This window comes from Alternaria infectoria, assembly GCF_024043175.1.
Source record: "Alternaria infectoria strain BMP 0036 chromosome Unknown scaffold_6, whole genome shotgun sequence".
NCBI classification, from domain to species: Eukaryota; Fungi; Ascomycota; class Dothideomycetes; order Pleosporales; family Pleosporaceae; genus Alternaria; species Alternaria infectoria.
The window spans coordinates 1,353,825-1,379,847 of record NW_026250695.1 but is presented as its reverse complement, the minus strand read 5'-3'; the positions used below and the strand labels follow the sequence as shown (position 1 = coordinate 1,379,847).

Here is a 26,023-nt window from a genome sequence, read left to right as displayed (position 1 = left end):
GCTCATGGGCGAATCATCATCATTCGCATTAGCATTGCACATGTTCAGGTGACGACTGCTTCTGGGCGTCGCGTTTTCGTTTGGTCGTTCTCGTTTGGTCGTTTTCGTTTGGTCCTCTCCGCATAGGTTTGGCTGTGTACGTTCGGGTTTGTGCATTCCCGAGGTCGTGTGGTGAGATATGACGACTACGTCGCTGCTACTAACATTGCTTGCAACTCGGCTCCGATAGTGACATCCAAAATTTGCAGTTTGGGGATAGCTATCTACCAGGTGTACAGATCTGCTAGGGAGCTTGTCCGAATGCGTATGCGAGAGCGATTCGTATGTCCGGAAGAGTATCCATGCTGATCACCCGGTTTCCCCACAGCATCGTATGCAACGTATAAACTCAATTCTCCGAGCGATCGGCCGGTGAGCATTACACGGACGAAAGTGTCCTATCGGAATCTGCCACACTCTGAAACACATTTGGCAGGCTTCACATGTCATATTACGCCCTGATGTACGAAGTACAACAACCAGGCTATGCCCAGGCCGCACAGCCATCTGCCAGACCTGATTGCCGACCCTCCGAGGGAGTGGGTTCTGGACGAGCTTAATGATCCTCATTAGCCGGACGGTGAGCGTGGGAAATACCCTCCCCACGGATGGTCGACTCGCGTCAAATGCCTCATTAGGTGCGACATTTGGGCTCCTCCAGCCGATCACTTGACGATGGGTGCCTGGCTACTGGCTACCGACGTCAACGGTACTAGGCGAGCTGGCTGTGTCCCGTCTCGGCATGGCACGCGTCAACCTACTCCGTTTCTCTTAGTGCGACAAATGTAGTGCTTGTACTCGTCTGTACTTAAAGCTTGCGCGTGCCCTGCATCAAGATCATCATATGGTGGCTGAACTCCAAGCGTCATGTCTCCAACATCAACAAACGGTTCTTCGGGAATCGCGAAAGTCTTCAACATGGCCTCGATACCGCACATCGTTGGTTCTTTGATCGGTTTTGTAAGTGCTGCTTGATTCGCTGAAGCTCGTCAGAAAAATAGCTGCTAACATGGCATAGCTGGTTCTCCGCTTCATTGCTAGAGCCATCTACCGCATATACTTTCATCCCCTCCGACACTTTCCTGGACCGAAACTACATGCTGCGACGCGCATCCCGTATAACATTGCTATCTGGAAAGGCACACGGGACAAACTCTTCCAAGATCTACATCAAAAGTATGGGCATGTCGTTCGTGTCAACCACGATGAATTGAGTTTTACGGATCCAAATTCTTGGAAAGATGTAAGTTTTGCATATCTTTTACATATTACTTGATAGCCCAATCGATGTTCCAGCGTCGTGTTGGAACTATTCGCTACCTGCTTAGGTGCCCGAAAAAGCAAGTGTAGTCTTTGACACCGACTAACCACCTTCCAGATCTACGGTCATGGCTCCAAAGGCACGGCAGGACATGTTCCTCAGAAAGCCTGGATGAGGTATGGCACGACACCCAACCGCGAACTCAGCCTTATCATCGCCCCCGACCCAGATCACAGTCGTCAACGCAAGATCTTCACACCCGCGTTCTCGGACCGAGCCTTGAAACAACAAGAACCCCTCTTCGTCAAGTACGTCGACAAACTTGTGTCTTCCATGAAGAACACTATCGAAAAGAATCCGACCGCGAAGTTCGACATGGTCAGGATGTACAACTTCACCACCTTCGATATCATGGGCGACTTGACTTTCGGAGAGCCACTGCATATGCTCGACAACGCTGAATACGATCCCTGGGTCCGTATCATCTTTGCCAGTCTCAAGATGGGATCTCACTTCACCGTCATGATGTCATATCCATGGCTATGGCGTGCGTTCAAGAGATACGTACCTGAGTCTGTAAATCGGAAGCGGATGGACCACTTCAACCACTCTGTAACGCGCGTGACAAAGCGCCTTGAGAAAGGCCGCGATTCCGAGGGGGTCGATCTATGGGATCTGGTGCTAGGCCAAAAGGAGGGCCGAGGCCTGACCCGTGGCGAGATGGACGCAAATGCTTCCCTCTTTATGATCGCCGGGACAGAAACAACAGCTACACTCGTTTCGGGCCTGACATACCTGCTCTTGCGCAACCCGGACTGCATGGCGAAGCTAAACCACGAGATCCGAAGCGCTTTCGCTAGCGATGCCGACATGACCATGGAGCAGCTCGCTGCATTGCCCTACCTGTCGGCTTGCATCAAGGAAGCGTTCCGTATCTACCCCCCGGTTCCTCTTGGACTTCCGCGCCTCACACCGCAAGACGGCAGTACTGTTGTCGGCCAATACGTACCACCCGGCACCATCATCATGATCCCGCAACACGCCATGTACTTGTCTGACAAGAACTTCAAGAGGCCAACGGAATTCCTTCCTCAGAGATGGATGGGTGATCCCGAGTTTGAGGGCGACGAGAGGCAGTGTGTTCAGCCATTTTCTATTGGATCGAGGGACTGTGTTGGCAAGAAGTAAGTTTACAACCTTCCCTTGTTGTTCTCAACGATGCGTACGCGGTGGATAGTAAGCTAACAGTTGAATTTAGTATGGCATACCACGAGATACGCCTCCTTGCTTCCAAGGTCTACTACAACTTTGATATTGAACTCTGCCCTGAGAGCAGTGATTGGAGTAACCAGAAAACATTCATTCTTTGGGAGAAGCACCCTTTGATGTGCAAGTTGAAGGCTGTCAACTAGAAGATGTTGTAGTAAGATTATGATACGAACCAATGAAATCATGAAGCATGTAATACATAACTTTGTATCAAGTTCCGCGCGCACTTGTCTCGAATTCGCCAAGTCGATCTGCAGCACACAGCAAGTCTTTCCCATGCCATGAGCTACCAACACTAGGAGCATCCTCGATTCCTCCTCCTAGATACCAACGTCCTCGACGCGTAACAACCCCGACGCCATACCCGCAACAGCCCACGTTCCAAACTTCAAATTCGGGTTCCAAGCCAGCGCCGTGATCGCAGTCAGCTCTTCGAAGATACTAATCGATCTTCCCACCTCTGGGTTTCCCCTCTTCGTCGCATTCGCAGATGTGCTGTGCGCAATGCCTGTTTGACCAGCCTTGTAGCCTTCGGTGATGCGGACTAGAGGGTTCGAGAGTATTTCTCGCGGCACCTTCTTGGTTACATCAGCTGGTTCTCCGGCTTGCAGTTCGGGCGCGGTATCGTCGCTGGACTGTTCGGCTGGTTCGCCTCCAGTCATGGTGACATCTTCACCAGTCGTAGGCTCGACCAACAACCGCTCCATCGGTCCTCGCCACTCGTGGACAAACCATTTTTGCTGCCATGGCATGATCTTGTAGTTTGTGATGCGCATGATTGGGTTGCTGGCTTGGATATCTCCGTCGACTCCGCCGATAAGAACGCCAGGGTGGACTGGACTTGTCGCGACGCGTGTAATGCTGTTTTCTAATCGCATGCTGTAGAGGTTGTGGTAGTAACGACGGATGGGCGTATGTCGCAGGATGTAATGTTCGTCAGGCATGACGAAGGATTGCGTATGCTCGTGCCATGCCTGCGTTAAACAAAGTGTGCGACCTCGTATCGAAGCAGTAGTGTCAGCGTTTGGGCTTCGCAGGTCGAAGAGACGCGCGAAACCGTCTGCAGTGCTGATAGACAGGAATTGCGGACTAGACGGCCATCCGGAGGATACTGTGAGAATGTACGTGTCTGCCAATTGCTGATAGAACCAGGGTCTGGGGTTGTGATGTGTGGCGTCGGGTGTTCTCAGTGTGGCTGGGCGGTTTAGAGACCAGATACCTACGGTACCTGCTGCAGTCGCAACCGCGAGTGTATGTCCCGACAACCAGTGCAAGCATGAAGGTACTGTTTGAGGGAACGAAACTTCAAATGCAGCGCGCGAAACACGAAGATACGTAGGAGTGTGAGTGTCGGCTTTGGGAGGTGCGGAGATATCCAAGACACGCACTCGTCCATCGGACCAAATACCTGCAAGCATACCTATATGCGTGCTACTTGCGTCGCCCGTCTCTTCAGTCGTGTCTGTAGCAGCTACCGGGCACCATCTGAGATGTTTTGGCGCACCCCAGTCTGTGCAGATGACTAGCTCTAGTTGCGGCTCTTTCGATGCATCCAAATCGCCTTCATCGTCAGCTTCAAACGACCATATCTGAATAGACGCAGGGAACGGCTCAGTAGGGTTGAATGCAGGTGCTTTTGGCTGCTCCAATGGCTTGGGCTGGTCGCCGCTGGTAGGTCTCTGCTCGATGGCAACAGCAAGATATTGGGTGCTGGATTCCTCGTTCGTCGCCCATTGAGCGTCTTGCACCCAAGAGCCAAGGTTGAACAGCCAACCGCGTCGCTCCTGATCGCCCGGAAAAGGTTTTGCGATGCTCATGTGTGAGCCTTTTGCCAGCGTGTTGACTTGGGGAGTATTCACCGGACCAGCCAGTACGTTCATAGTGTCCGATCCTGGGGTTATCATGTACTGTTTCGCCTCGTCCGCGGTCAATTTATTCGTTGTCTGCGCTTTTGCAAAAGCATGGCTTCCGGTATTGGCATACCACGTCCTCAAGACTTCATTCTCTTTCTCTCTTGCGCCTTCGGCTTCGAAGAAGCTCCTTCTCAAGCTACCGACCTCAGCATCATCAGGTTTATTCTTCTTATAACTCCGGATAGGGAAGGTTTCTTGTGGAAACCAATAGTCCCTCGACTCGAGTACTGGTCTCAGATGGTGTACATCTGGACCAAATAGGTTCTTCAGCCGCGGCTCATGACCACCAATCTTGTCGAAATCGGGGATACCTCGCGTTCGCAATTGGGTGTCCGTATCGACAACCCGTACTTTGATGCCACCTCCTTTCTTGAATATGACTGGTGACGGTATGTTGTCTGCCATGTCCTTGTAGCGGGGATCATTATACCGTCGTTTCGGAATAACGTCTGGGGGAGTAGGCACGGCTTGGGGTACTCGCGCATTTCGTGCATCGCGTGCATTGCGTTTTGGAGTTGGTGCAGGACTTTCGTCGGAATTGGCCTGCTCTTCCGCAGAGTCATCTTCCTCCTCTACCACTTCGTCTTCTTCTTCGTATTCCATCTCCTCCTCCTGGGCATCCGGCATGAAGTCATCACCGTCGTCATCATCGCCGTTTTGGACGGATGGCGTCTGTTTGCCGGAGGGCGCAGAGCCATCCTCGTCTTCATCGAGAAACGAGTATTCGTCCTCAACGCGATATGATTTGCGCGGCTTGCCTCGTGACTGCCGAGGTGATGAGTGCTCTGATGCGGGCGTTAGTGGTGTCCATCCTCGTCGAAGATGCAGGTAAAATCGCCAAATACAGTACTAGCTCCAAGCGGCCTTCGTCATGTGGAGCTCCAGCTATCTTAGATATCGATGAACTCACGGTAAAGCTGGAGGATCGCGTTCTTTTAACGCGTAGCTGGGCCTGCAGAGTACTTCAGATCACATACCTATGGACATTTCGAGCACTTAGGTGTGTTGCTGGTGTGACTGCCCAGGTGATTGGGTGAAGAAAGAGCAACTCGGATGCGACCAGGAAATCCAGCCCCACCATTAGCGGAGGGCACAGACCTTTTGACCCCGCCATCGCATCCAGATTTTGCTGTCAGAACTATGATTCACATGCTTGTGGGAGACGTGACTGCGGGCTGGATGCTGGTCGCATACACACAATGCGCTACTGTTATTTACGTTATTTTTCTTCGTTTCTCCATCAAAACGAATCACTTCGGGTAAGCAGCTTTCCAAGCCACTACTCGCATCACCGTACTAACAACCCTATCGTGGTATGGTCTAGTGGTATGACGTCGCGTTGTGGCTGGCGGACACCTAGTGTCCCGATCCAGATCCGCGCCAGCCTGGGTTCGAGTACGTTCATTCCCTCATTGGTGGTCCTGAGACATTTCTAACATGTCTACAGTTCCCAGTACCGCCAATTAATTGCGACAATCTTTTTTTGACTTTTCTCTCACCATGGCTATGTGAAGTTAGGCCACGCACACTCTTTTTTGACACAAGCACAGCTGCAGAGGTGCAGAGTAAGCAATACGTTTTTGACCTTGTGTGCGGATGTACCTAAGAGAATGTGCTACGCGAGTGCTACAATAGAGGTGCGCGCAGCTTCTCTTTCGAATATCGCCGTCTTTTTATTACAATAAGAAGGTAAATGTCAGAGGCGCCTATGTACGCTTACGAGATATCTCCAGCTACTACATAAGTTTCTACAAGTCTGTACAACTACTGAAACACATGCGTGATTCGACGAGATCGATGCATGTGTGTGAGAGTAGCAATCGGCCAAGACCTGCGGAAAGCGAGAACGCCAACAATAAAGCAAGGTACCGCAGTAGATGTACATGACATGTCAAAGCGCTGGTGGGTTTACACAATGGAGTGACGACATATAACACAACGTTTATCTTCTCTCGGTAGTGCGTCACATGTTGGTCAGATTTGATGAGGGGAAACCCAGAGGTATCATGTAGTCATTCTGCGAGCGGTAGTCTCATTCAAATGCAGTGTGAAGACGGAGTTCGACTTTTTATCTCATATGTTATTCTCTTCTATCCAAAGGGTATCTACTAACGCCGTGACTAACAAGATAAACTCCGTTGCATCTACTTGCCCACTCTTTCCAGTCGGATTCACTCAGCGCGCGCAATCTCGCTCCGAAGTGAAAGCACAGATCCGAGAGGCCAGTCTTAGTCTGTAGAAGAAGCACCAGTCGAACGGTCGCCAGACGTATCTGAAGAGGATTCTGACAAACGATTAGTACGACTTCGTCTGGTATATCACTGAAAGGACTTACCAGCGGCGTCTTCCGATGAGTTACCGGTGTTGACGTTGTCGTCTACAAACGCGTCGCCGTCTATACAGTGTCAGCCATGAACATGCGAGGGGGATACATCAAACTCACGGTGAACCTGGAGCGCGTTGTAAGCATCAGTTGCTGCCCCCGAACCCGTCGCAAGTGCATTCTCGTGCGCGACAATGTCCTGCATCTGAGCTACGATACCCGCAGCGGCCGGCATAGAGGGGTTGCTAATGGGACCCGGAGGGATATGAGACTCGGGGATAACCTCGTAGGTCTCCCCATCGAGGATTGTATACGACAGTCGAGCATATTCACGCGCTTCCTCGACGCGGGTACGACGGTATCGAGGGAAGAGGCCAACGCCGTCGACGACGTAGTTCTTGGTGATACCAGGTGGTTGGAACATGATACCTGCCCAAGCAGCCTTCTGGGGAGTGCTCCCGTCTCCTGAGAGAGGGATCTTGAGGTTGGGGTAGGAAGAAGATCCGTGGCCAGTGCCCTTGTCGTTGGAGTTGCTACCAGGAGGCGGAGGTGGAGGAGATGATCCGGCAGCGGCAGACATCTTGTCTTGGGTTGGAGAATTGATGAGTTGGATAATAAGGTATATAGATTCTGCAACACAGTAAGTAAAGCAAATCTAGGTCTGTATCTTCAAGAGAACTTACCAAGAACTGAAGTGTATAAGACTGATATCTCTTCTTGTAGCAGTGGTGTATAGAAAGAAGGAACCATAAACCCGCTCGAAACCACTTACTTATACAACCAAGGCGGTTCTCCTCAGCGGTCACCTCGACCTTTACTCAAAGTCCAGGTGACCTCCTATCGCCGCCCCTCACTACGAAAGTGAGAGCGCATTCGCCATAGTGAAGGAGCGCATTGTCGGTGGAGTAGTCAGGGGATTTTGTGATCCTATTGTATGCTCGAAACAGCTCGGGAAAGGAGGGGTCTTATAACTCGAACGAGCGATTGCGTTTGCTGCTTGTGGTCGTGTGTTGTGGACGAAAGACCTCGAGTTTGCTGAGTGACGGACAAATCAACACGAGGTGCTTTCGAATTGGGCAATCGCTATCGCAAACTGCAAGAAACCACGGCGGATCGAAGAAGGCGCAATACCCAAGTGGAAGGCGAGAAACGCGACCAGAAGCAGGAGCGTGATGTCATCACATATCGAGGACATCAACTTCGGCGTACGCGCCTTCCGCCATTTCAACGCTATTCACCGATCGCATCCGACAGACGCGCAGCTACTCAGTCGCCCATTTCAGAATCTAAAGTTGATACACATGTTGTGTGTGCAGTCATGTATCATTCGTATCTAGGAGCAAACACCCTTTGACTCCAGTGCTCCAGTCTTCATCAAAGATACATCGATGGTAAACTCAATTACGGCCTACGACGATTGAAAGGTTCAGTCTAGGAAGTAGCGATCCTACCCGAAGCCGGAGCGGCTTCCTCATCGTCGGAAAGACCATCGTATAGACCTATGTCGGGATCATCTAAGTGTGAACTATCAGTATATGCGTTCAAACTCATGGCAGAGATAACCTACCTTCAATCTGCTCAGGTTGGATGCGGCGCTTGAAGTACTTAATCTGAACGTCTTTTACACATGATCAGCAACAGTTTAGGACACTCATAAGATTCCGCAAACTTACCATAGTGAATAGTGTCGTTGGTGGCCGCCTCTAACAAGGCAGTCTTCGCATCGATGAACTCCCACTCCCGGTCATTCAGGCGGGACAAAACCTTTTTGCCTCCCTGGGCTTGCTTGACAACAAAACCGACTGCGTTGCGACCACTTCTGGAAAAGACTTCCAAGCGCAAACCGTAACTGTTAAGCATAGCAAAACCTTTCGCGTGATACTCAGTTATGCCTGCCAAGGTAGTTTTTATGATACCGTTGGTCGGATCCAAAGCATAGTAGCGCGTGGCGGTCAAGTCGAGTTGGGCGCGGAAGTCAACTAGTGGGTTCTCGAACGAGGTACCGGCGCTCTCGTCTTTGGAGGGACGGTTGTAGCTGGAAGGAGGGATGCGGAACTTCATCTTTCGTTCGTGTTTGGGGTTGGCGCGTGACATTGTATACCTTGGATCGAGCGATGGTGATTTTCGAACGGAGCAAAGAACCCTCAATATACACGACTCTAGCTTGTCTGTGTTTGCTGCCTAACCAATGCACTGCGGTCGCAAAAGGGAAAGAACTGTGGGGGCGTGATGTCTGAGCCAATGATAACCCCAGCTGAGGACAAGGAAAGTGAATAACCAAAATGACGTCGGGCGGAGGAAGGAGAGACCTACGGATGATGTTACTTCAAGCTTCTGTCATACATGTTATATATACAGCCCTACATGATGGGTATCTAGAAAACAAACCCACTCCGACTCCTTCGTCGCCGATCCTTCATAGCAACGCCATGAGACACACTTATTCTATAGTTGTACACAATCCAGCAAAAAACACCCTCCTGCGCGCCGTTAACCAAATCCATGAACTTCCCTACTTCTTCTCGCCGTCAACATCCATCGCATCCTCATCCTTCTTAGCACCAACATGTATAACATCGCCATCCTCCTTCCTCGACATAACGTGAATAACATCGCCATCATCATCCGCCGCATCATCTCCAGCAGCCGTCTCATTCCTTTTTCCTTCGGGACTAACTCGATTAGCCGCCAGATTAGGAAAGAGAGGCTTTCCTGCAATAGATACCGATCTACGCAGATTATCGTTCTGAACTTCCTGATGAATCTCTTCCACCTCTTCTTCGTCTAGCTCGCTAAGCTCGCTCTCGTCGTCTGCATCGTCGTGGATGGAAGCGGGTGCGCTGCGTTCGGGCTCGTCGTTGTTGATACTGGCAGATGCGGTCGCTGTACCGCTCTTGTCGAAGGAAGGGTGTAGATGTTCGGTGGATGTGCCTGGTCCAAGTGCTGGTTGCGCGACGGCTTCGGGTGAGGCGGCTTGTCCGACGATGGAGGGAAGCGCTGCTTCGCTGGGTGGAGGCGATCGGATAGGCATCGATGTTGGCTGAGTCGCCGTACCTGCGATCTTTTGTACACAAGCTTCGGCTCGGCGAGCGATCTCCCTACGACCCACTGCCTTGGCTCTTGGTTTTGCGGGTTGCTCAGGCTGCGAGGGCATTTGGGGCATTGACGGCGGGTGCTGCGGCTGAAGCTGGTTGGGGTGATACATGTTAAATGGCGTACCGGAACTTCCGTCAGCAGGTCCATCAACCTGAACCTGCATCAACGAGGAGATAGGTACAGCACCTGCAGCTGTTGCGGTTATACCGAAAGGCGATGGTCGAGGCGGTGCAGGCTGCAAGGGCTGCTGTGGTTGTTGCTCCGATTGCAAGGGCGGTAGCGAAGGCCCAATTGAAGTGTACAGCATTGCGTATGCATCGCCAATCAGGTCGTCGATGAGAAGAGGCTTCATCATGCCGTTGTTCAGACGCTTGAGTTCAATGGCATCACGGAGAACATCCAGCACGGGATGTTGAGTCTCTGGGTTCTGACACCACGCTTCCAACCGAAGAGCCAGCGTGTTGAACTCATCGTGGTTGACAGACTTGAAAGCAGAATCTTCTTGGCCCTCAAGTACGTTGCCAATCTTTCGCAGCATCTTGATGTAGCGCAGACATAAGTCTTGCCACAATTTCTGGTGCTCGAAGAAGTCGGTCTGCTTGCGTCGTACACGCTTAGCAAGCGCCTCAAAGTTAGTCTTGTCTCCAGTGAGATCCAATAGTTCAATAAAGAACTTGGTATACCGTGTAGTGTAGACAAAATGTCGGCCAGGTCGCTCATTCTCAGGTTTCCAAACCTGTACAGCCATGGTCTTGGTAAACATTTGCTGCGTAAGCTCATGTTTAGCCTCATTGGCCGATACTGGATCTCTGCCGTTGTCATAGAGAGTATGGGCCACACGAGATATGATACGATGGTGCCAACTGGACTTGTCGGCCGCTCGCAATGCTTTCAATACCGCGAGTACGTATCGCTGCCAGTCACCGTTGTTCTCCGGAGCTTTGACGTTCTGCGCGTAGGAAGTGTTCGCGAGGATCTCCACCCCTTTCTCGTGGTCGATGGCTCCTCGCAGGAATAGTTTGTGTGTGACGGAAACGAGCTTGTAATGCGGTTCAAGGACTGGCTCGCCGCTGCGCCCCTTCTTTCCTGGCAGTGTTTCGATGGCGCTGATGAATGCGTCCACGACTGACTCCCAGGAAGGACCACGTGGAAGGGGTAGCGGTGCACCTATTGACTTGGCATATTGCGTCGCACCATCATTTGCTGCCCACATCTTCCAACCACACTTTCCAAGCATGAAGTGGTTCCACCACTTATTCGGATTGCCCTTGATGGCTCTCTTGTAGAGAGTGCTTGCGAATTTCCAAGCAGTGTAGGCATGCAGTGGGGCAAATACTACCTCTTTGTATAGGGATGCGTTCGTTTGTAGGTTGCAGAATCGTTTTTCACTTTCCCGGATCTGGAATGCTTCCATACCAAATGGTTCCCTGGATGAGGCGTACATGCGGTTTCCAAACTCGGTGTACATCTGTGCAATCTTGGTTTGATCGATCGGCGTGATGTTAGCATCGCGGGTAGCGCAGGCTACAGCCATAATGTAGCAATTGATTGCAGCACGCTGGAAATTAACCACCTCGGCACTATTGCTGTTCATCTTGTCTGCGTTCCAAGATACAGCCTCTTCAAGCTGCGTGTCGTTGGCTTGGGCAAGCCGATACCAGGTCTCCCACCGTTCAATGGAGTGCTCCAGGTCCTGCACAAAGAATGCTTGGGCGTAGTTGAGGTCTTCTGTCGGTCCCTGGGTCATACGTTTCTGCGATCGGAATTTGCTCAGCGCGATGTTTCCCATCATATAGTACCAGCCCTTCGATGCAGCCACAGCTTCGTCAGCAGGAATGTGTTTCGTGGCGAGCGAACCAACGCCTTTCAGACAACCAAACAGTGCCACTGGATTGACCGGCGATTTGAAGTAAGTGGAAATGACTTTGCGGTTAAAGGTGATGTCCTCGTTCTGTTTGGGCCGACCGAGAGCAGCATGCACCTTCTCGATGGTACCCTTGAGCTCGGTCTTCGGTAGGTCCTTAAGATCGACCTTAGCAGCTTGCGACATTGCGAAAGGTAAGATGCTGAAGGCAGTTTTCTTGTCAAGGACGTCTGGGGTAGTTTGAAAGCTCTGACAGTCCAGAGGCTCGACGAAAAGCTTCAATCCGTACATATCGTGGAGTACCTGGCAGAGCTCGGTGGCGTGGCTGGGACCATCAACGATGTCATCCATGCGAAGTAGCTCGTCCTTTGCAAGCCTTAAGAATTGACGGTTGGAAAGGTGACAGAAGCCACGTACGCCAGTCGCATGATGTACATGACGGATGAAATCGAACAAATCGTCAGAAGGTGTAGGGAAAGCCTCTGGATCTTGGGACATGCCGTCTTTGAATAGATGGTACTGCAGGATCCAGAGTCGTAGGTGTATGTCGTCGAGTCTTGACATCATATTGGCGAACGCCGCATTTGGCTGAGATTCTACTCGAGGCACGGTGATGTGATTGACACGGATCAGATCTCGGAGCATGTCTGCGGCTGATATAATATGTAGCAGTTCTGCGATAGCGGACATGGACGATTGCACATGCTCATATGAGAGGCAGGCAAATGGCGCTTCGTCATCTCGGATGATGCGGATTATCTTGACAACCATGTCGTCGATAACCCGATATCGGGTTAGGAGCTTGTGTTGACGGTCTAGTAATGGAAGTTCCTGGAAGTTTGTAGATCTGAGATCTGCCACAAGGGCCTCAATGCTTCTAAGGAAGCATGACAAGACCTTCGAAGGATAATCAATGGCTTCGTATGCGACGCGCAGCCTATTCCAGAGGGAGAGTCGAACATTGACATTCGCAGAATCGAGGAACTTCCGCATTTCCAGAACAGGCGAGGCGCGATCGAGCTGCTGTTCTGAGCCAGTGCTTACAGTAGGTGAGCTGTGTGTATCAACGCTGTCATGTTCCAAGCCGTCCGGCTTCGGAGAGGTACTAGGCTCCTTTGTGTTCGCAAGCTCCAGTATCGGTTCCAGGCTTTCGATGACCGTCACTGGGTCCTGTTCCTCTTGGTCAAAGACTTTGAGGAAGAAGTCCTTCATACTAATGCGCACGAGTTCCTGATCAATAGCGGCGACTGAAAGTTCCGGCATGACGGCGTTGTTCTGTATCTGAATCGTGTGATCGCCGAAAGGCTCAAACATATCTTTCAACTGTGCCATGGCAAATAATACATGTTCCGGCAACACCTCGTCGTTGACACTCATTTGAAAGACTGTCGCCCAGATATGGCGCAAACCTAGATCGTCAATGCCCTGACCTGGTCTGCAGTCCGATCGAAGTTGTAAAGCCTCCCGCGCGAGCAAAGCCCATCTCTCTAGACGGTCACTCTGGAGGATTTGGGTGCTGGCGTCTACTACACTTTGCGGATGCTTGATAAGAGAGTAGACATCGAGATGCAGCTCAAACAGTGCCTCCACTATCTCTATCTGCGCCTTGTCGAAGGCAGAGAGCTCATACGCTTGAGACCGATGCGTAGCATCCAGTATCCGCCGATTGAGGCTGTCGACACGTTCGGCCATGCGCTCGTATATGAACTCGTCGATACGAACAATGACTTGTACAACGTTTCGCTTGAGATCTTCCGCCCACCTAAACTGCAGGTAGCTTGACTGATCACTCGGTTGAGTTCCTGTCGTGGAGCAGTAACCTGGAGTAAACAGAGATTCGATCCAGCCGAATGCGACTTCTTCAATCGAAAGCCAACCGTTGTTGACAGACCTTGCGAATGCGTTCAAGCCTTGGTTTTCCAGCAAAGGTTTATTGGAGGCCTGACTCGAACTTGATTTGGAAAAACCCAGGAATGCATTGAGTCCGTGTTCCCTAGTCGCACCGAGGAGATCGAAAGACTCGGAACTGAGAAGGATTTGTGCAGTCTTGACGTGCCCGCTTCGTAGTCCCGTGTAGAAATCACAAGCGGCCTTGTCAATGGGATCTGTAGCAGTGGCGTCAGGGAGCGCCATGACCAGCTTATGCAGCTCATCAGGGTCCTTCATTCCTTCGACACCGAGCTTCGCATACATGTCCTTGAGGATTTCATAGAGGCATGAATCTGCGTATGTGTATGGTTCAAGTTGTACATCAAGCTGTTTACTGGCCTCTTGAGCTGCATTGCCGATTGTCGGTTCAAGAATTGACTCTCGACCTCGAATGCGTTTACTGCGTGACCTTCCACCCTCTGCGGTTTCGGGTAGACCAGCAGAGTCTGTCGATCGTTTGCGCGACGGGACTGGTGCGACATTGGAAGGGCCAACAGGTGCAGCCTCCTCATTCTTGACCTCGCTCTCGGCCTCCTGCTCTTCCATTATGGTATCTTCGCCATCCTTCTCGGGTACGTTCTCCACTTCGGTCGCTGCAGTGTTGGGTTCTTCGATCTGTGGCGACGGGGTCGGAGCGGGCGCAGGTGCGGGCATCAAGGCTTCCTGTACTGGTGCGGGTGGTTCAGACTCGATGCGCTCAGGAGTCTCGCTCTCGGGTGGTATACTGAAGACTATGTTGGAACCAGAAGGCACGTTAGGCGTCATGCCCTGTTGCTCCGAGAGGAACTGCCGTACGATGATATCACCCAGTCCTGCCCAGTCCCACTTGGTCGGAGTCAGGGTCACGCTCTCTGGTGCTACCTTGATGTTGTGTAGGCTTTCGGCGAGGGCGACATCGGCCGGGAGGGGCGCGAACGGAAATGGATTTAGGCGTCTCTTCAGCGTTTCGGAAAGCTTCTTGCGCTTGATGGAGGATAGTGGGGCCTGGCTCAGTGAGACATTATCTTCGAGACGTCCCACAAGCTCGCGCAATTGTTGTCCGGCAAAACCCTCCTCCAGCCCAGGAAGTCGTAACAGGCTCTCCCACTGCTCGTCGTTTCCATCCAAGACTGCCTCCAGACAGTAGCGAGTAAGGCGCTTGCTGCCCAGCATAGCCGCGACAGATGCCGCACGCAGCCAGAGATCCAGGTCGGTGTCCTCCTTATCCAAAGCCTCGGCAAAGTAGTTTAGGGCGCCACGTGTGTTGTTCCATGCCTCCATCTGCGGTGACACGCCGCTGGTAGCGATCCAATGCTGCATCGCCTCAAGCAGAAACTGGCCATGGTTCTTGTATGACAGGTGCAGTATTTGCTGGAGTGTGTTGGGGGCGCTGTCGGCAGCGCCTGTGGACTGGACGGGGCCTGCATCGTAGTCGTCCTCCAATATGGTGTCGAACACCAGGTCTTCGCCAAAGACCTCATGCCGCTGGTATTCCGAGAGGGATTCGGCGTATTTGAAAATCTCTGATTCGAAGAGAGCCTTGTAAGCTGCGGCGGTCTTGTCGAACGAGGGAGGGCCTTCGGAGTGGTATTTGAGGGCGGTTTGGTACAGTTTCAGCGCCTCTTCGATCTGAATCTCCTGGGTATCGTCGACTTCTTCTTCGGCGGTCTCCTCGGGGAGCTCGACATTGTAGGGATGCCATGTAGAGGCCTTCGACTGCGATATGTGAGCGGGCATGGTTGAGAATGCCGGGGTTGTACTTACCATGATGCGAGATGTGCGTGGTTGTAGGCAGTTGGGAAGGGCCGACAGGCGAATGAGAGACGTTTCACAGCATTGGTGGTACAGACCCTGAACAGCAGGCAACCATGGAAGGCGCGACAATGGTGTGGACAAAGAAGGTGGGATGCGACTGGGCTGTGGCCTATGACACGTCGTGAGGCCTCGGTGTGACGCGACGCGACAGTGAATGATGGAGCGCAGGGATGCCCCGTCTTGGCAGCTGCGGTCCTCCGCGATGAGCTACCGTGCCTGCCCTCCATACTCAGCAAGGACACCGAAACCCTGACAAACATCCGCCCAGGCTGTGAAGTGTATACCAAGCCCCTCCACCAGCAACCCGCCCCCGCCATAGCATCCTCTTCACCGCCATCGTCCCCCCGCATTTGCGGCGCCAATTGAAGCCATGGTCACATCGCCAGCTGTTCCCGAGTACGCGCAACCTACTAGCTTTCAATCTACACATGTTTTACATATGCGCCCACCTGCATCCTTGCTGCTATTTTCAAGTCACAACACATCATCATGGCGCATTTCTGCTGTAATCTCTTCTAACACGGCTCTAGAATCTACGAGGACGAGCTACACTCCGCAATCGAAGCGCGCTCGGAATCTCTGCAGACCCTACGAGAGCTGGGCCCGCCAGATCTGGTCCACCTGATAAAGCAGCCCATCAAGAATGCGACAAAACAGGTCCGTAGTACCTTCGACCGCACAATGGCCGCGAACCCAATTTGACATGTGATTAGATTGGCGTCTACCACCACGTATCCGGCGTAGACGCTTCCTCGTCTGCCAGCTTGGCAGCATACATCAACACCCTCACATACTCTGCGCACGATAAGCAAAATAAGGTTGTCTCTGGCCTGTATTGGTAGGGGAATGTCTCCTTGCGGCTCTGGCAATTGCTGACCGAGCAGCTGCTACAATGCCTTCTCACGGCTGGACATGCGCGTGCAGGTCTACATCCCTGGCACTGTAGAGAGCTACTGCATCGATGAGCGCGGCGACAAACGAGTAGCCACCGACGAACTTTGGCTGGAGACCTACCTGTGTAGCGTACTGCGCGCATATTCTTATGCCGACGATGGCTCCGGCGACACCATCAAGAAGATTGTTGGTGTGCGGAGATTCAATCCCATCACAAGTACCGAGAGCGAGCACAAGTTTCTGGATGCAGCAGAGCGCCTGTTCTTCAACGGTACGACATTTGCTTGCATGACGATATCTCTGCTAACGCATTTCAGGTTGGCAATTAGGATCTGATCCCGAGATTCAAGTCCCAAATCTCGTCTCGAACCACTTGACAACGGGTCTTCTCGACTACATTCATACCACCGGTAGATATACTTCAGGCATCAATCTGTTCGAGAAATTGCGAACTCGCGATCCGGAGATCTCTTCCCTACTGGCGCGGGTATACATCGAGGCAGATGAGGAGGTGCAGGCAGTCCAGCTGCTACACGAGGCCATCCAAGAACTGCCGATGGATTACTCTCTGCTCGACTGCCAAGCCGAGTTCTGCAACAAGAAGGGCCGCGGCGACCTGGCGCTTGAGATTGCTAAGAGGAGCGTTGTGTCTGCACCTAGTGAGTTTGGCACATGGGCGCGCTTAGCAGAGATATACGTCAGCCTCGAGCAGTGGGACATGGCCTTGTTGACTCTCAACTCATGTCCCATGTTCACCTACCAGGACAAGGACGCACCACGGATGCCAGAGCCACAGCGAGTCTTCCTACCTGTCATGCCAGAAGCCATGTGTGACGAGATTGAAGATTCCAACATCGACGATATGGAGCTTGTGCACCCAACTCTGAGGAAGCTGCACGCTGCAGGCTTCAAGGGTACTTTCCTCAAGGCCTACATTCTACTGACCGAGATTACAAAGAAGATTGGCTGGGATCAATTACTCAAGATACGAAGCCAAGTCTTCGTCATGGAGGAGGAATACCGCCATGAAAAGACCGCACAGCAACCCCATTCTCGCAGCGCCAGCACAACAGCGCTCCGCTCTCCTTCTCCAAACACACATGCCCAGCAAACAAATGGTGACCATGGCGAAGTCGAGGAACGCTCCTCCGCTGAGATATCAAACACGAACGGCGAATCATCGTCTGCGGCCACCGAAGCAGTCCACGATCTCGAGAAGCCCATGCACACTGTCGCCTCTGAAGTTGTGAAAGCCGGCAGCGAAGACCCTCACGCACACGACGCCGCGAACAACGGCAACCCCTCGCAACCAAACTACACACACTTCCAGAACAAACGCCTCTGCGAACGCTGGCTCGACAACCTCTTCATGGTCCTGTACGAGGATCTGCGCGTATACACGATATGGCGAACTGAGATGGCGCAGTACAGGCAGCAACAACTTCTGTACAAGAAGAGCAGTGAGGAGTGGGAGATCCTGGGTGAACTCGCTGAGAGACTACACCACACAGAGGAGGCAGTGGAAGCATACGAGAACTGTCTGCAAATCAAGTTCTCACCAAAAGCCATGAGAGGCGTCCTGAAGCTGGGCGAAGAGAGGAAACAAGTCAGAGACGTCACAGCCGCGTTGATCAGACTGGTCACTTGGCAGTACCGATGGTACTCCGAGGTAAGTCTACCTTCATCCCTTCAACAAGATGGCGAAACTAACAATCTCCAGTTCTCACCCTCTCTCCTCTACACAATCCGCAAACTCATCGAAGAAGAAGGCGCCGTCAAAATCCGCAGCATCATCCAGGGTACCTCGCTACCCCAGCACGTCCTCGATCTCACACACCAGTATGCCGCGCTGTGTGCGGCGTTTAGGAGCAGCGGTAGCGATGGTTAGAAGCCTTCGCCTCTCAAAATCTACGGCTATACCAACAACAGTCTTGACCTCCAGGGACGTACCTGGAAGGACGAGAAGGCGAAGTGGTTGGCTGCAGGATAGCTTTGTGTTAGTGTGCGTGTGTGTGTATGTGTTAATGCATGGTAGCGTTGGTGTTGGAGATGGTGAATGTTAGACCGTTAATTGAGTCCATTGCCTTCTTCATGAAATGTCATGACAGCTGTGTGCTTGCTATGCGTGTACCACTTCAGTGTCTAGGTGTTTCGTTGGGGAAGAGTCGTTTGGCATTCATTTATCCTGCTTCACTGAGAATCTCATGACCGTCCACACTCGACATGCCGTTATCCATGTTCTTGCAACCAATGTATTCATTTTGTATCGTCACAAGCCGGGGGATCGTACCAGGCAGCCGTTGCGCGCCATGTCACGTAACCTCGTCCTTAAGGAGATAGATAGTAGACAGTAGAAGACCCCATGTAAAAGCCCAGGATGAACACCGCTCCATGCTCCCCCATACACCGCTCCATCTTTCTCCTCTCCAAGCCCAAAAGTGATACCGCTTAACGGTAAGACTTCTGGTACCTGGCGCGCGCACCTGGACCGCCGAACTTCTTGGGCTCGCACCGCCTGTTGTCGGCAACGAGCAGTGTGCGGTCGTACTGGATCAGGGCCTGCTTGAGCTGGTTCTTCGAGTGCTCGTCGACGTACTTTTGGTAGTAGGCGATGATGGATTTGGCGATGGCTTGGCGGATGGCGTAGACTTGCGAGGTGTGTCCACCACCGGAGACGCGGACGCGGATGTCGACATCGGCTGCCGTATCGTTAGTACTCTGTCCGCAATTCCTCTGATTATGTCGCCCTGGGGTTTCGTGTGTGCGTACCGAACTTGTCAACACCGAGGATGAGGATGGGCTCGTAGACCTTGAATCGCAAGATCTCGGGCTGGACGAGGGAAAGAGGCTTTCCGTTAACCTTGACGAGACCCTTTCCGGCCTAGAATTTCATCGTAAGTATGCTGTTCGGATGCGCGTTCGATCGTGGCATTGCGTGTGTACCTTGCAGTGGGCGACAGCTGTGGGCGGTATTGTTAGCCTTGTTCTTCTTCTTGCTCTGGGAGGTCGGGCGGCGGGCTTTGCGTACCAGTCGCGGTCTTCTTCTTGCCGAAGCATTGCACGCTCTGGGAGGCCATGTTGGGCGACTGTGGAATGTGCGTGCGGTTAGTACGGGTGGGCGTGGTCGGTTTGGCTGTCGTCGATGGGTGGAAGTTACCCGACGATGTTGCATGTCGAAATTCAGTGGGCGCACGGACCCGCTATCCCTGTAAGCGATTAGCGTCGCGGCGGGCTAGCGCCTTAAACTCAAGAAGCCGCGCATCTTCAACCTCGCCACGAGCATTTTCAGATCCTGATTCAAAGCATCTTCATGGTGGTTGCTTGGTCCTCTACGCTACCGCCTTTTTCCAACATCATTGTTGTGCAAGTTGACGTAGCCTTCACAAATGTTCTGGCCCTACAGCGTTGCAAAAGAATTGGTTGCCACCCTGTAATCATAATTCGCCAGTTGGGAGAATAATTGTTGGTCGCAGAGCTCTGCTTGTCCCACCCGTTTCGGAAGATCTTATAAAACTTTATCATTCGTACCCAATTCTTCTCGTTGGCACTCACCTCCATCGGTCTCATCGCCGAACCGATTTATTGGCACTCACTTAGACCTTGTAGTAAGCACAAGAGTGCTGAAATCAAGGCATGCCACGTTGGCTTCCACAATGTTACAGAGAAGTTCCTAAAAAATCTTCTCTCCAACTCTATGTCTTCGGAAGTAACGGAGAAGGCCAACTCGGAATTCCAGCAGCCGACATAGTCAACACTCCAACCACAGTTCTCCATTCTACAACCGGCAGCTGCCCTATACCCCTGGATGAGCTATTGTACATCAGAGGTGGCGACAATCACACGCTGTTTTGCACGAAAAACGTCGTCTACGGGGTTGGCAGTAGTCGCAGAGATCAGCTGATAAAAGAAAACACTACGCCCCAATTTGAACCATTCCAAATATTGTCCTCTAATGACAGTTTCGCCGCCGCTACATGCGAATCCTCAGCTTGTGTCGAGTCTGTCGAGCCTCTCGAGCCTGACGAGCACGACTCTGAACTTTTCACAAATTATATCAAGATGTTCGGTTCGAACAACTGGGGTGAGCTAGGCTCACGCGAAGGCTCCAGCCTGCTTTTCCTTCGAGGCAGGATGATCGATTTCGCAGCAGGAGCTTGGCATTACATCGCCATAATGGAAAATGGCTCAGTATATGGTTGGGGAAAAGCACGTCTCGGTCAGCTTGGGGATGGACTGTACGGCGCCATACCTTTGGGCGGCAAAGGCATGGCGCCTAGCCCAATCGAAGGTATACCATTTAGACCTAAGAAGGTGGTATGTGGCAAAGACTTCACATACCTCGTCAGTGATCCAGCCGAGGGTAAGCAACACCTACTCGGCAAAGACAAGTTCAACATCATCTCGAATATGCCAGAACATGTCAAGAACTGGAAAGACATCGGCGCGACATGGCACGCCATCTTCGTGCTCTTCGACGACGGCACTCTTACCGCGTGGGGTAAAGAGAATATGTGGAAGCTACTACCACCCAATCTGCCGCCTCTGGATAAGATTGCTGTTGGGTCGGACCACATCCTCGCCGTAACGAAAGAGGGTAAATTGATCTCGTGGGGTTGGGGTAAACATGGAAACTGTGGCGATCTGTCGAACGTTGGGGTTGAGATGAAGAACGATATGGTCAGCGGATTCTGGAATGAAATCAGCCTACCAGGAGAGATACAGACGATTGGAGCCGGGTATTGTACTAGCTTCGTGGTTGCGAAACAAGGTTGAAGCTCCGCTAATCACAAGAGTATCATTATAATCTACGTGTACCGACGTTGCAGTCATTTCTCCATGTACAGCAGCTTTATCACCCATTCAATTTAACAAGTCAAAACCCCTCCCTAACCAAACTCCACTCCGCAACCGTCCCCCCAGCTGTAGCATTCTCCGCGAAAAGATTCCCTCGGATACCCAAATGTGCATACCGTCCGCTCCAAACACTCTGCTCGAGAGTGACATTCGTCTGATTGCCTATATACGTCTTGATCTCATACGCCGTAACTGGGTCCCAAGGCGCACTTATCTCGACCTCTCCTGCTGTTACCTTCCTCACGTCTTCTTCGAGTTCTGAGTTGGGTTGACTTTCGAATGGAGGTAAAGATGTGTTGGAGAAGTAGATTTCGAAGTGTGAGGGTGGCCGATTGCCCCAATCCATTACAACTTTGTTGATAGGGTAGAAGAATGAGTCCCCGAGATCTACGGTCAGGTAGCTGGTGATGTTCGCAAGTTCGGGTTGCCATTTCGTACTTGCGGCACCGTCGATAGCCGCAACAGGAAACTGGCCAGGTTTGTTACCCTGGGATGGTGGAAGCAGAGCTTTGCATTGGAGGATGTTACCGCCGACTGTGAGTATTTCGCCCATTGGTCGGTTGCGCACTACGAGTGGCTCATCGCCAAGTTCGTACGTTGTGTTATCGCGGTTGCTTCGGGTACCAATCGTGACTGGGATGGGCTTGTCAAAGTACGTCGCATTCGCCGAGGGGAGAGTATAATTCTCTCGCGGCAGACGTGCCAACGTCGTATGCGTTGAGTTGGAAGTGGCGTTGATACCGTGTCCCATCCAGTAAAATGTACGGTAATTCAAATATGGGATCTGCGGCGGCAGCGTGGGATCGATATCCAGCCTATCGTAATACAAGCCTAGACCAAGATATCCGAAGATACCAACGCGGTTAGTTCCTCCCATACCGGTCAAGAAAGGGAAGGCAGGGTGCGTCCCTCCGTTTTCGTCGACGTTGTCAATGAGTTGTTCAGAGTATTGGTACCATGGTGCGCGGACGTATGGCGAGGAAGAGTAAACGTCGTAGGTAAAGCTCGAGCAGCCAGATGGTGAGACTTCGTTTGCGACAACGGCAAACGAAGAGTATGTCATAGCAGGGCCATCGAGAGACTGTTTTGCTGCATAATAATCCAGGTTGGCTAAGCTGTATGGGTTGGGGTAGTGCAGTAGGTCGTCGACAAGAACAACGTCTAGATAGCAGTTATGATTAGAGACTCGACTTTCGAAGACGTGGGTGTTGCTTACCAGCTTGCTTAACCGCTACTGATCCATTCATTCCGGTATACTCCACAATGATGCCAGCATTCTCGTTGATTGGAATTCGCATATTGGCTGCCTTGTCTGCCCAGCTAGCATTGGGGCTGCGTCCAAACCAGCTGTTAAACTCGTTCGTCTCGAGGAAATGGCGTTGCATGAGTGCAGTGGTAAATGCAATGTTGTTGACCTGGTTGGCGTATTCGTCTGGATCCGTAGCATTCCAGAGCTCATATGCGCCGGATGTTTCGTTGAAGTCCAGCAACTGGCCAAAGAAATGCGCAATAGCGTTCGAGATCGGTAATAGGGTTTCGTTGAAGTATTCGCCATCTCCAGTGATGATCAAGTGATTGTTGAGCGCAAGGCTGATGTCGCCATTGAGGTGGTACTCGTAGTCGAAGCATGCGCCAGTCCCTGTGCAGTTGCCAAATCGCCCGCTCGTCCAAGGATATACAGCTCCACCAGGAGTAAATCTACCCGTCTGGTTCTTGCTGGATTGGTACGCAGTTTCGACGTTGCGTTGCGCTTGATCGAAGTGTTCTACGCGGTACTTGATGACATTCTGGGCGTGTTGCGGATGCGATACTTGGACTCCTGGGGCCATCCATACATCTGCATCCCAAAATATCATACCACCATAGCAGTCTGAGCCCAACCCACAGACGGGAATACTGTAGATATCGAGCTTTGTATTGTTGTTGGCTGCAGCCACAGCATTGGGTCCGACCATGTTCGATAGCAAGTAGAATGGGTTGGTTCGTGCCATGATGTGCAATGTTCGCAGGTCTGGATCTTCCGGGAGAGATCCGTTCGGTAGGTGGTAATCATCAACCGAGTCTGGTGTTAGTATGGACTCCCACTCTTCAATGTGAGAATGCAACAGCTTGTAGTAACCCTCTTCGGCACCAGATAGCGAAGCATCGCGTGCTACACTCTGTGGGTCTGGGAAGGCATCTGTCGATGCGACTCCGATGAACTTGGTGATTTCGGTGGGGCGGAAGGCGACCAGCTCGACGGGGAGAGACTGCGCAATGGTTGAGCCATTGCCGCCACTAAAGATGCCCCCAGCTACTTCAGTGCGAGCTGTAAGATTGACCCAATCGCTACCACTCAGAGTCGAGTATACATAAGCCTTCACGTCGGTGATGTTTCCCGGGCTGACAGCGGACCATATTGTAGGTGTGTCCTCTTCGAACTTCTTCGCAACAAAGTCCGAGCGAACCGCGCAGTCACCGTCAAGCACGTCGTACACCGTCACATTGAGGTCGCGTGTCGCAGTAAGCCTTAGCCTGACTGCTGCTTTATTGACATAAAGCTTGTGCACGAACATCTGATAGTCCACATCAACTGTCCCATCTCCGGAACCACCAGGCCGCCAATTGTATCGCCAGCTTGCAATTCCAGCTTTCACATCTAGACTCGATACGAAATCCGATATGTGGTCGGGGTTGACTGACGCGTTCAGGAATTCACCGTTGGCTTCCACAACGATACCACTAGCATGTGGAATACCAGCAGTAAAGCTCTCCCACCCATACTGATACAGCCAAGGGTAGTTCGTTCCGTTTGTTCGTGGCTGACTATTCCAGAAGCCTGCGATGGTCGAGAAAGCTTGTCGTCTGCTGAACAGCGGCCACCCACTTATAACGTCGCCGTCCACTGGCTCATCCACTTCGAAAAAAGGTCCTGCCGATGCTACATTGATGCCAAAATAGCCATTTGCAAGCGTTAGGCGGGACTGGTAGTGGCCCTGATCCAGGGCATGTGTCGCTATAACCCAATTCTGGTCATCCCATGTTACGTCCTTGAACTGTTCATGTTCGCTGCTGGTTGAGCAAAGAACTAAGCGGGTTGAAGCTAAAAGCGCAACGGTAGCTCGACGGAGGTTTTTCGATAGCATGTCCTGCTAACGAGAGAAGAGTAGCAACGTGATAACGGAGCAGCATCCGACGTGTTTAAGGCACGCCGGCCTTAAAGCAGTCCTAAAACAAGGTACAAAGCCATGCCGATCAAGCATTATTGGCACTAGAGACTTCCACGGGACGCCACCCGTTCGTCTCTCTTACCTTTTTCTACACCGCTAGGCACGGGCTAGCTGCTGCGATCGCTCGTCATACGCTCCTTTTGCGGGCGCTAGCTGGGTCGCCCAGCATGCTTGCGCGACAGCTTCATAGCTTCATTCAATGTTCATCAGGTAGCGAGAGAATCTGGGAAGGATGTGGTTGAACAAAGGTTTGATGCGTCGTTGTGGTTCTTGGCAAATGATGGGGACGCGTCGATTTCGAGCACCACAAGCGATCAGAGCCGAAGCTGTTGGGATCGTGCGCATGTGACGTCACGGCTGACATCCCAACGAAGCCCTGGAGACTAAACTTGTCGCCTTATCATTCATCGGATGCCAAATAGTGCCGATCGCATCAAACCAGCAATGTTCCCAGGAGCTGTTCTATCGCGAGACTTTGGAGCTGGCCGTCAGCTTGCGGTTAGGCCGCCCACTCTGTGAGTGGCTGAGTCGCGCGATCACGACGCGTAAGCCTAGGGCATTCTCAGCTAAATGACAGCTTTCCACACTCCACTCACCATGGCCCGGCGCATCGCGTCAAAGCTCAGAAGACGCGCCAGGAAGACTAAGAAAGAAATCTACCTCCCTCTCGATGCTGCGACGCGTGCAATCCGTGTGCTACACCTTCACCCTGGCGCCGGAGAGGATGACATTCGCGCAGAGCTCCAGGCCTCTTCCATTGACGATGTTCGAGGGCGCTATATCGCAGTTTCGTACACGTGGGGTTCCGAAGGCGTCGCTCGCCAGGTTCTGATAACGTGCAACGGGAAACTTGTTTCTGTTTCTGAGAATCTTGCCACGGCTCTGCGCAAACTTCGACAACCTGACCATGATGTTCTGCTCTGGGCGGACGCGTTATGTATTAACCAAGGAGATGCTTCGGAGAGAACTAAACAAGTTGGCTTGATGGGTGATATATACAGCAACAGTCGCGAGACGATCATATGGCTTGGCGAACCAACGCTCAGTGAGGATATTGGCTCCCGCTTTTTGAAGGGCAATGCTTCCGAGATAGCGTGGGCAGGTGATCCCATAGACAGTGACCTGCGGCAGGAGTTTATGCTCGATTTTGAGCACACATGTAAGGCAGCACCGTTGGTCGCATTGGCAGACACACCCGCGGCGAACTCAGGCCCGGATATTTTCGGTGCGTTTTGTTTAATCCAGGACTTTGCCGAAGACATTTCGTACCCTCTACTCAACTTGCTGGATCGCAACAAAGCCACTGTATCGGAACGCATCGAATATCCTAGGAGACATGGCCTGATTGCGACAAACAGCCGTTGGCATGGGTCACAGTCTCTTAGGGTATGGCACGGTCTCGCAAGATTGATGGATAGGGCTTGGGTGATTATTCACAGTGCCTTCGTTTGATCTGGACTGACAATAGAACTGGCAGTGGCAGCGCATTTGGGTCATCCAAGAGACCGTACTCTCAAGAAACGCCACAGTACACTACGGCATACTTTCAGCCCCCTGGTCAATGTTCGCTAGCGCCGC

General features: G+C 52.0%; 9 protein-coding genes across 9 annotated transcripts; 3 read left to right on the top strand and 6 right to left on the bottom strand.

Annotated features, from left to right (window-relative positions):
- Positions 1 to 957: 957 nt before the first annotated feature.
- Positions 958 to 2,488, top strand: J4E92_004761 (uncharacterized protein; the record flags this gene model as incomplete). Its single annotated transcript, XM_051496149.1, has 3 exons — positions 958 to 999; positions 1,058 to 1,282; positions 1,418 to 2,488. 3 exons carry the CDS (start codon positions 958 to 960, stop codon positions 2,486 to 2,488), a joined length of 1,338 nt encoding a protein of 445 aa, XP_051353989.1.
- Positions 2,489 to 2,889: 401 nt separating this feature from the next.
- J4E92_004760 (uncharacterized protein) lies at positions 2,890 to 5,596 on the bottom strand (the record flags this gene model as incomplete). Its single annotated transcript, XM_051496148.1, has 3 exons — positions 2,890 to 5,247; positions 5,393 to 5,399; positions 5,589 to 5,596. The coding sequence occupies 3 exons, from the start codon at positions 5,594 to 5,596 to the stop codon at positions 2,890 to 2,892; spliced, it is 2,373 nt and encodes a 790-aa protein (XP_051353988.1).
- Positions 5,597 to 6,710: 1,114 nt separating this feature from the next.
- J4E92_004759 (uncharacterized protein) lies at positions 6,711 to 7,385 on the bottom strand (the record flags this gene model as incomplete). The annotated part of the gene is made up of 3 exons (XM_051496147.1): positions 6,711 to 6,766; positions 6,818 to 6,877; positions 6,926 to 7,385. 3 exons carry the CDS (start codon positions 7,383 to 7,385, stop codon positions 6,711 to 6,713), a joined length of 576 nt encoding a protein of 191 aa, XP_051353987.1.
- Positions 7,386 to 8,236: 851 nt separating this feature from the next.
- Positions 8,237 to 8,866, bottom strand: J4E92_004758 (uncharacterized protein; the record flags this gene model as incomplete). The annotated part of the gene is made up of 3 exons (XM_051496146.1): positions 8,237 to 8,304; positions 8,373 to 8,423; positions 8,479 to 8,866. 3 exons carry the CDS (start codon positions 8,864 to 8,866, stop codon positions 8,237 to 8,239), a joined length of 507 nt encoding a protein of 168 aa, XP_051353986.1.
- A 451-nt stretch (positions 8,867 to 9,317) lies between these two features.
- On the bottom strand, positions 9,318 to 15,410 carry J4E92_004757 (uncharacterized protein; the record flags this gene model as incomplete). The annotated part of the gene is made up of 1 exon (XM_051496145.1): positions 9,318 to 15,410. The coding sequence occupies one exon, from the start codon at positions 15,408 to 15,410 to the stop codon at positions 9,318 to 9,320; it is 6,093 nt and encodes a 2,030-aa protein (XP_051353985.1).
- Positions 15,411 to 15,858: 448 nt separating this feature from the next.
- Positions 15,859 to 18,270, top strand: J4E92_004756 (uncharacterized protein; the record flags this gene model as incomplete). The annotated part of the gene is made up of 6 exons (XM_051496144.1): positions 15,859 to 15,884; positions 16,019 to 16,145; positions 16,202 to 16,326; positions 16,373 to 16,653; positions 16,700 to 18,051; positions 18,103 to 18,270. 6 exons carry the CDS (start codon positions 15,859 to 15,861, stop codon positions 18,268 to 18,270), a joined length of 2,079 nt encoding a protein of 692 aa, XP_051353984.1.
- Positions 18,271 to 18,830: 560 nt separating this feature from the next.
- On the bottom strand, positions 18,831 to 19,459 carry J4E92_004755 (uncharacterized protein; the record flags this gene model as incomplete). The annotated part of the gene is made up of 4 exons (XM_051496143.1): positions 18,831 to 19,081; positions 19,152 to 19,263; positions 19,326 to 19,342; positions 19,411 to 19,459. The coding sequence occupies 4 exons, from the start codon at positions 19,457 to 19,459 to the stop codon at positions 18,831 to 18,833; spliced, it is 429 nt and encodes a 142-aa protein (XP_051353983.1).
- A 982-nt stretch (positions 19,460 to 20,441) lies between these two features.
- Positions 20,442 to 21,155, top strand: J4E92_004754 (uncharacterized protein; the record flags this gene model as incomplete). The annotated part of the gene is made up of 1 exon (XM_051496142.1): positions 20,442 to 21,155. The coding sequence occupies one exon, from the start codon at positions 20,442 to 20,444 to the stop codon at positions 21,153 to 21,155; it is 714 nt and encodes a 237-aa protein (XP_051353982.1).
- A 100-nt stretch (positions 21,156 to 21,255) lies between these two features.
- Positions 21,256 to 24,361, bottom strand: J4E92_004753 (uncharacterized protein; the record flags this gene model as incomplete). The annotated part of the gene is made up of 2 exons (XM_051496141.1): positions 21,256 to 22,397; positions 22,453 to 24,361. 2 exons carry the CDS (start codon positions 24,359 to 24,361, stop codon positions 21,256 to 21,258), a joined length of 3,051 nt encoding a protein of 1,016 aa, XP_051353981.1.
- Between the last annotated feature and the right edge of the window lie 1,662 nt (positions 24,362 to 26,023).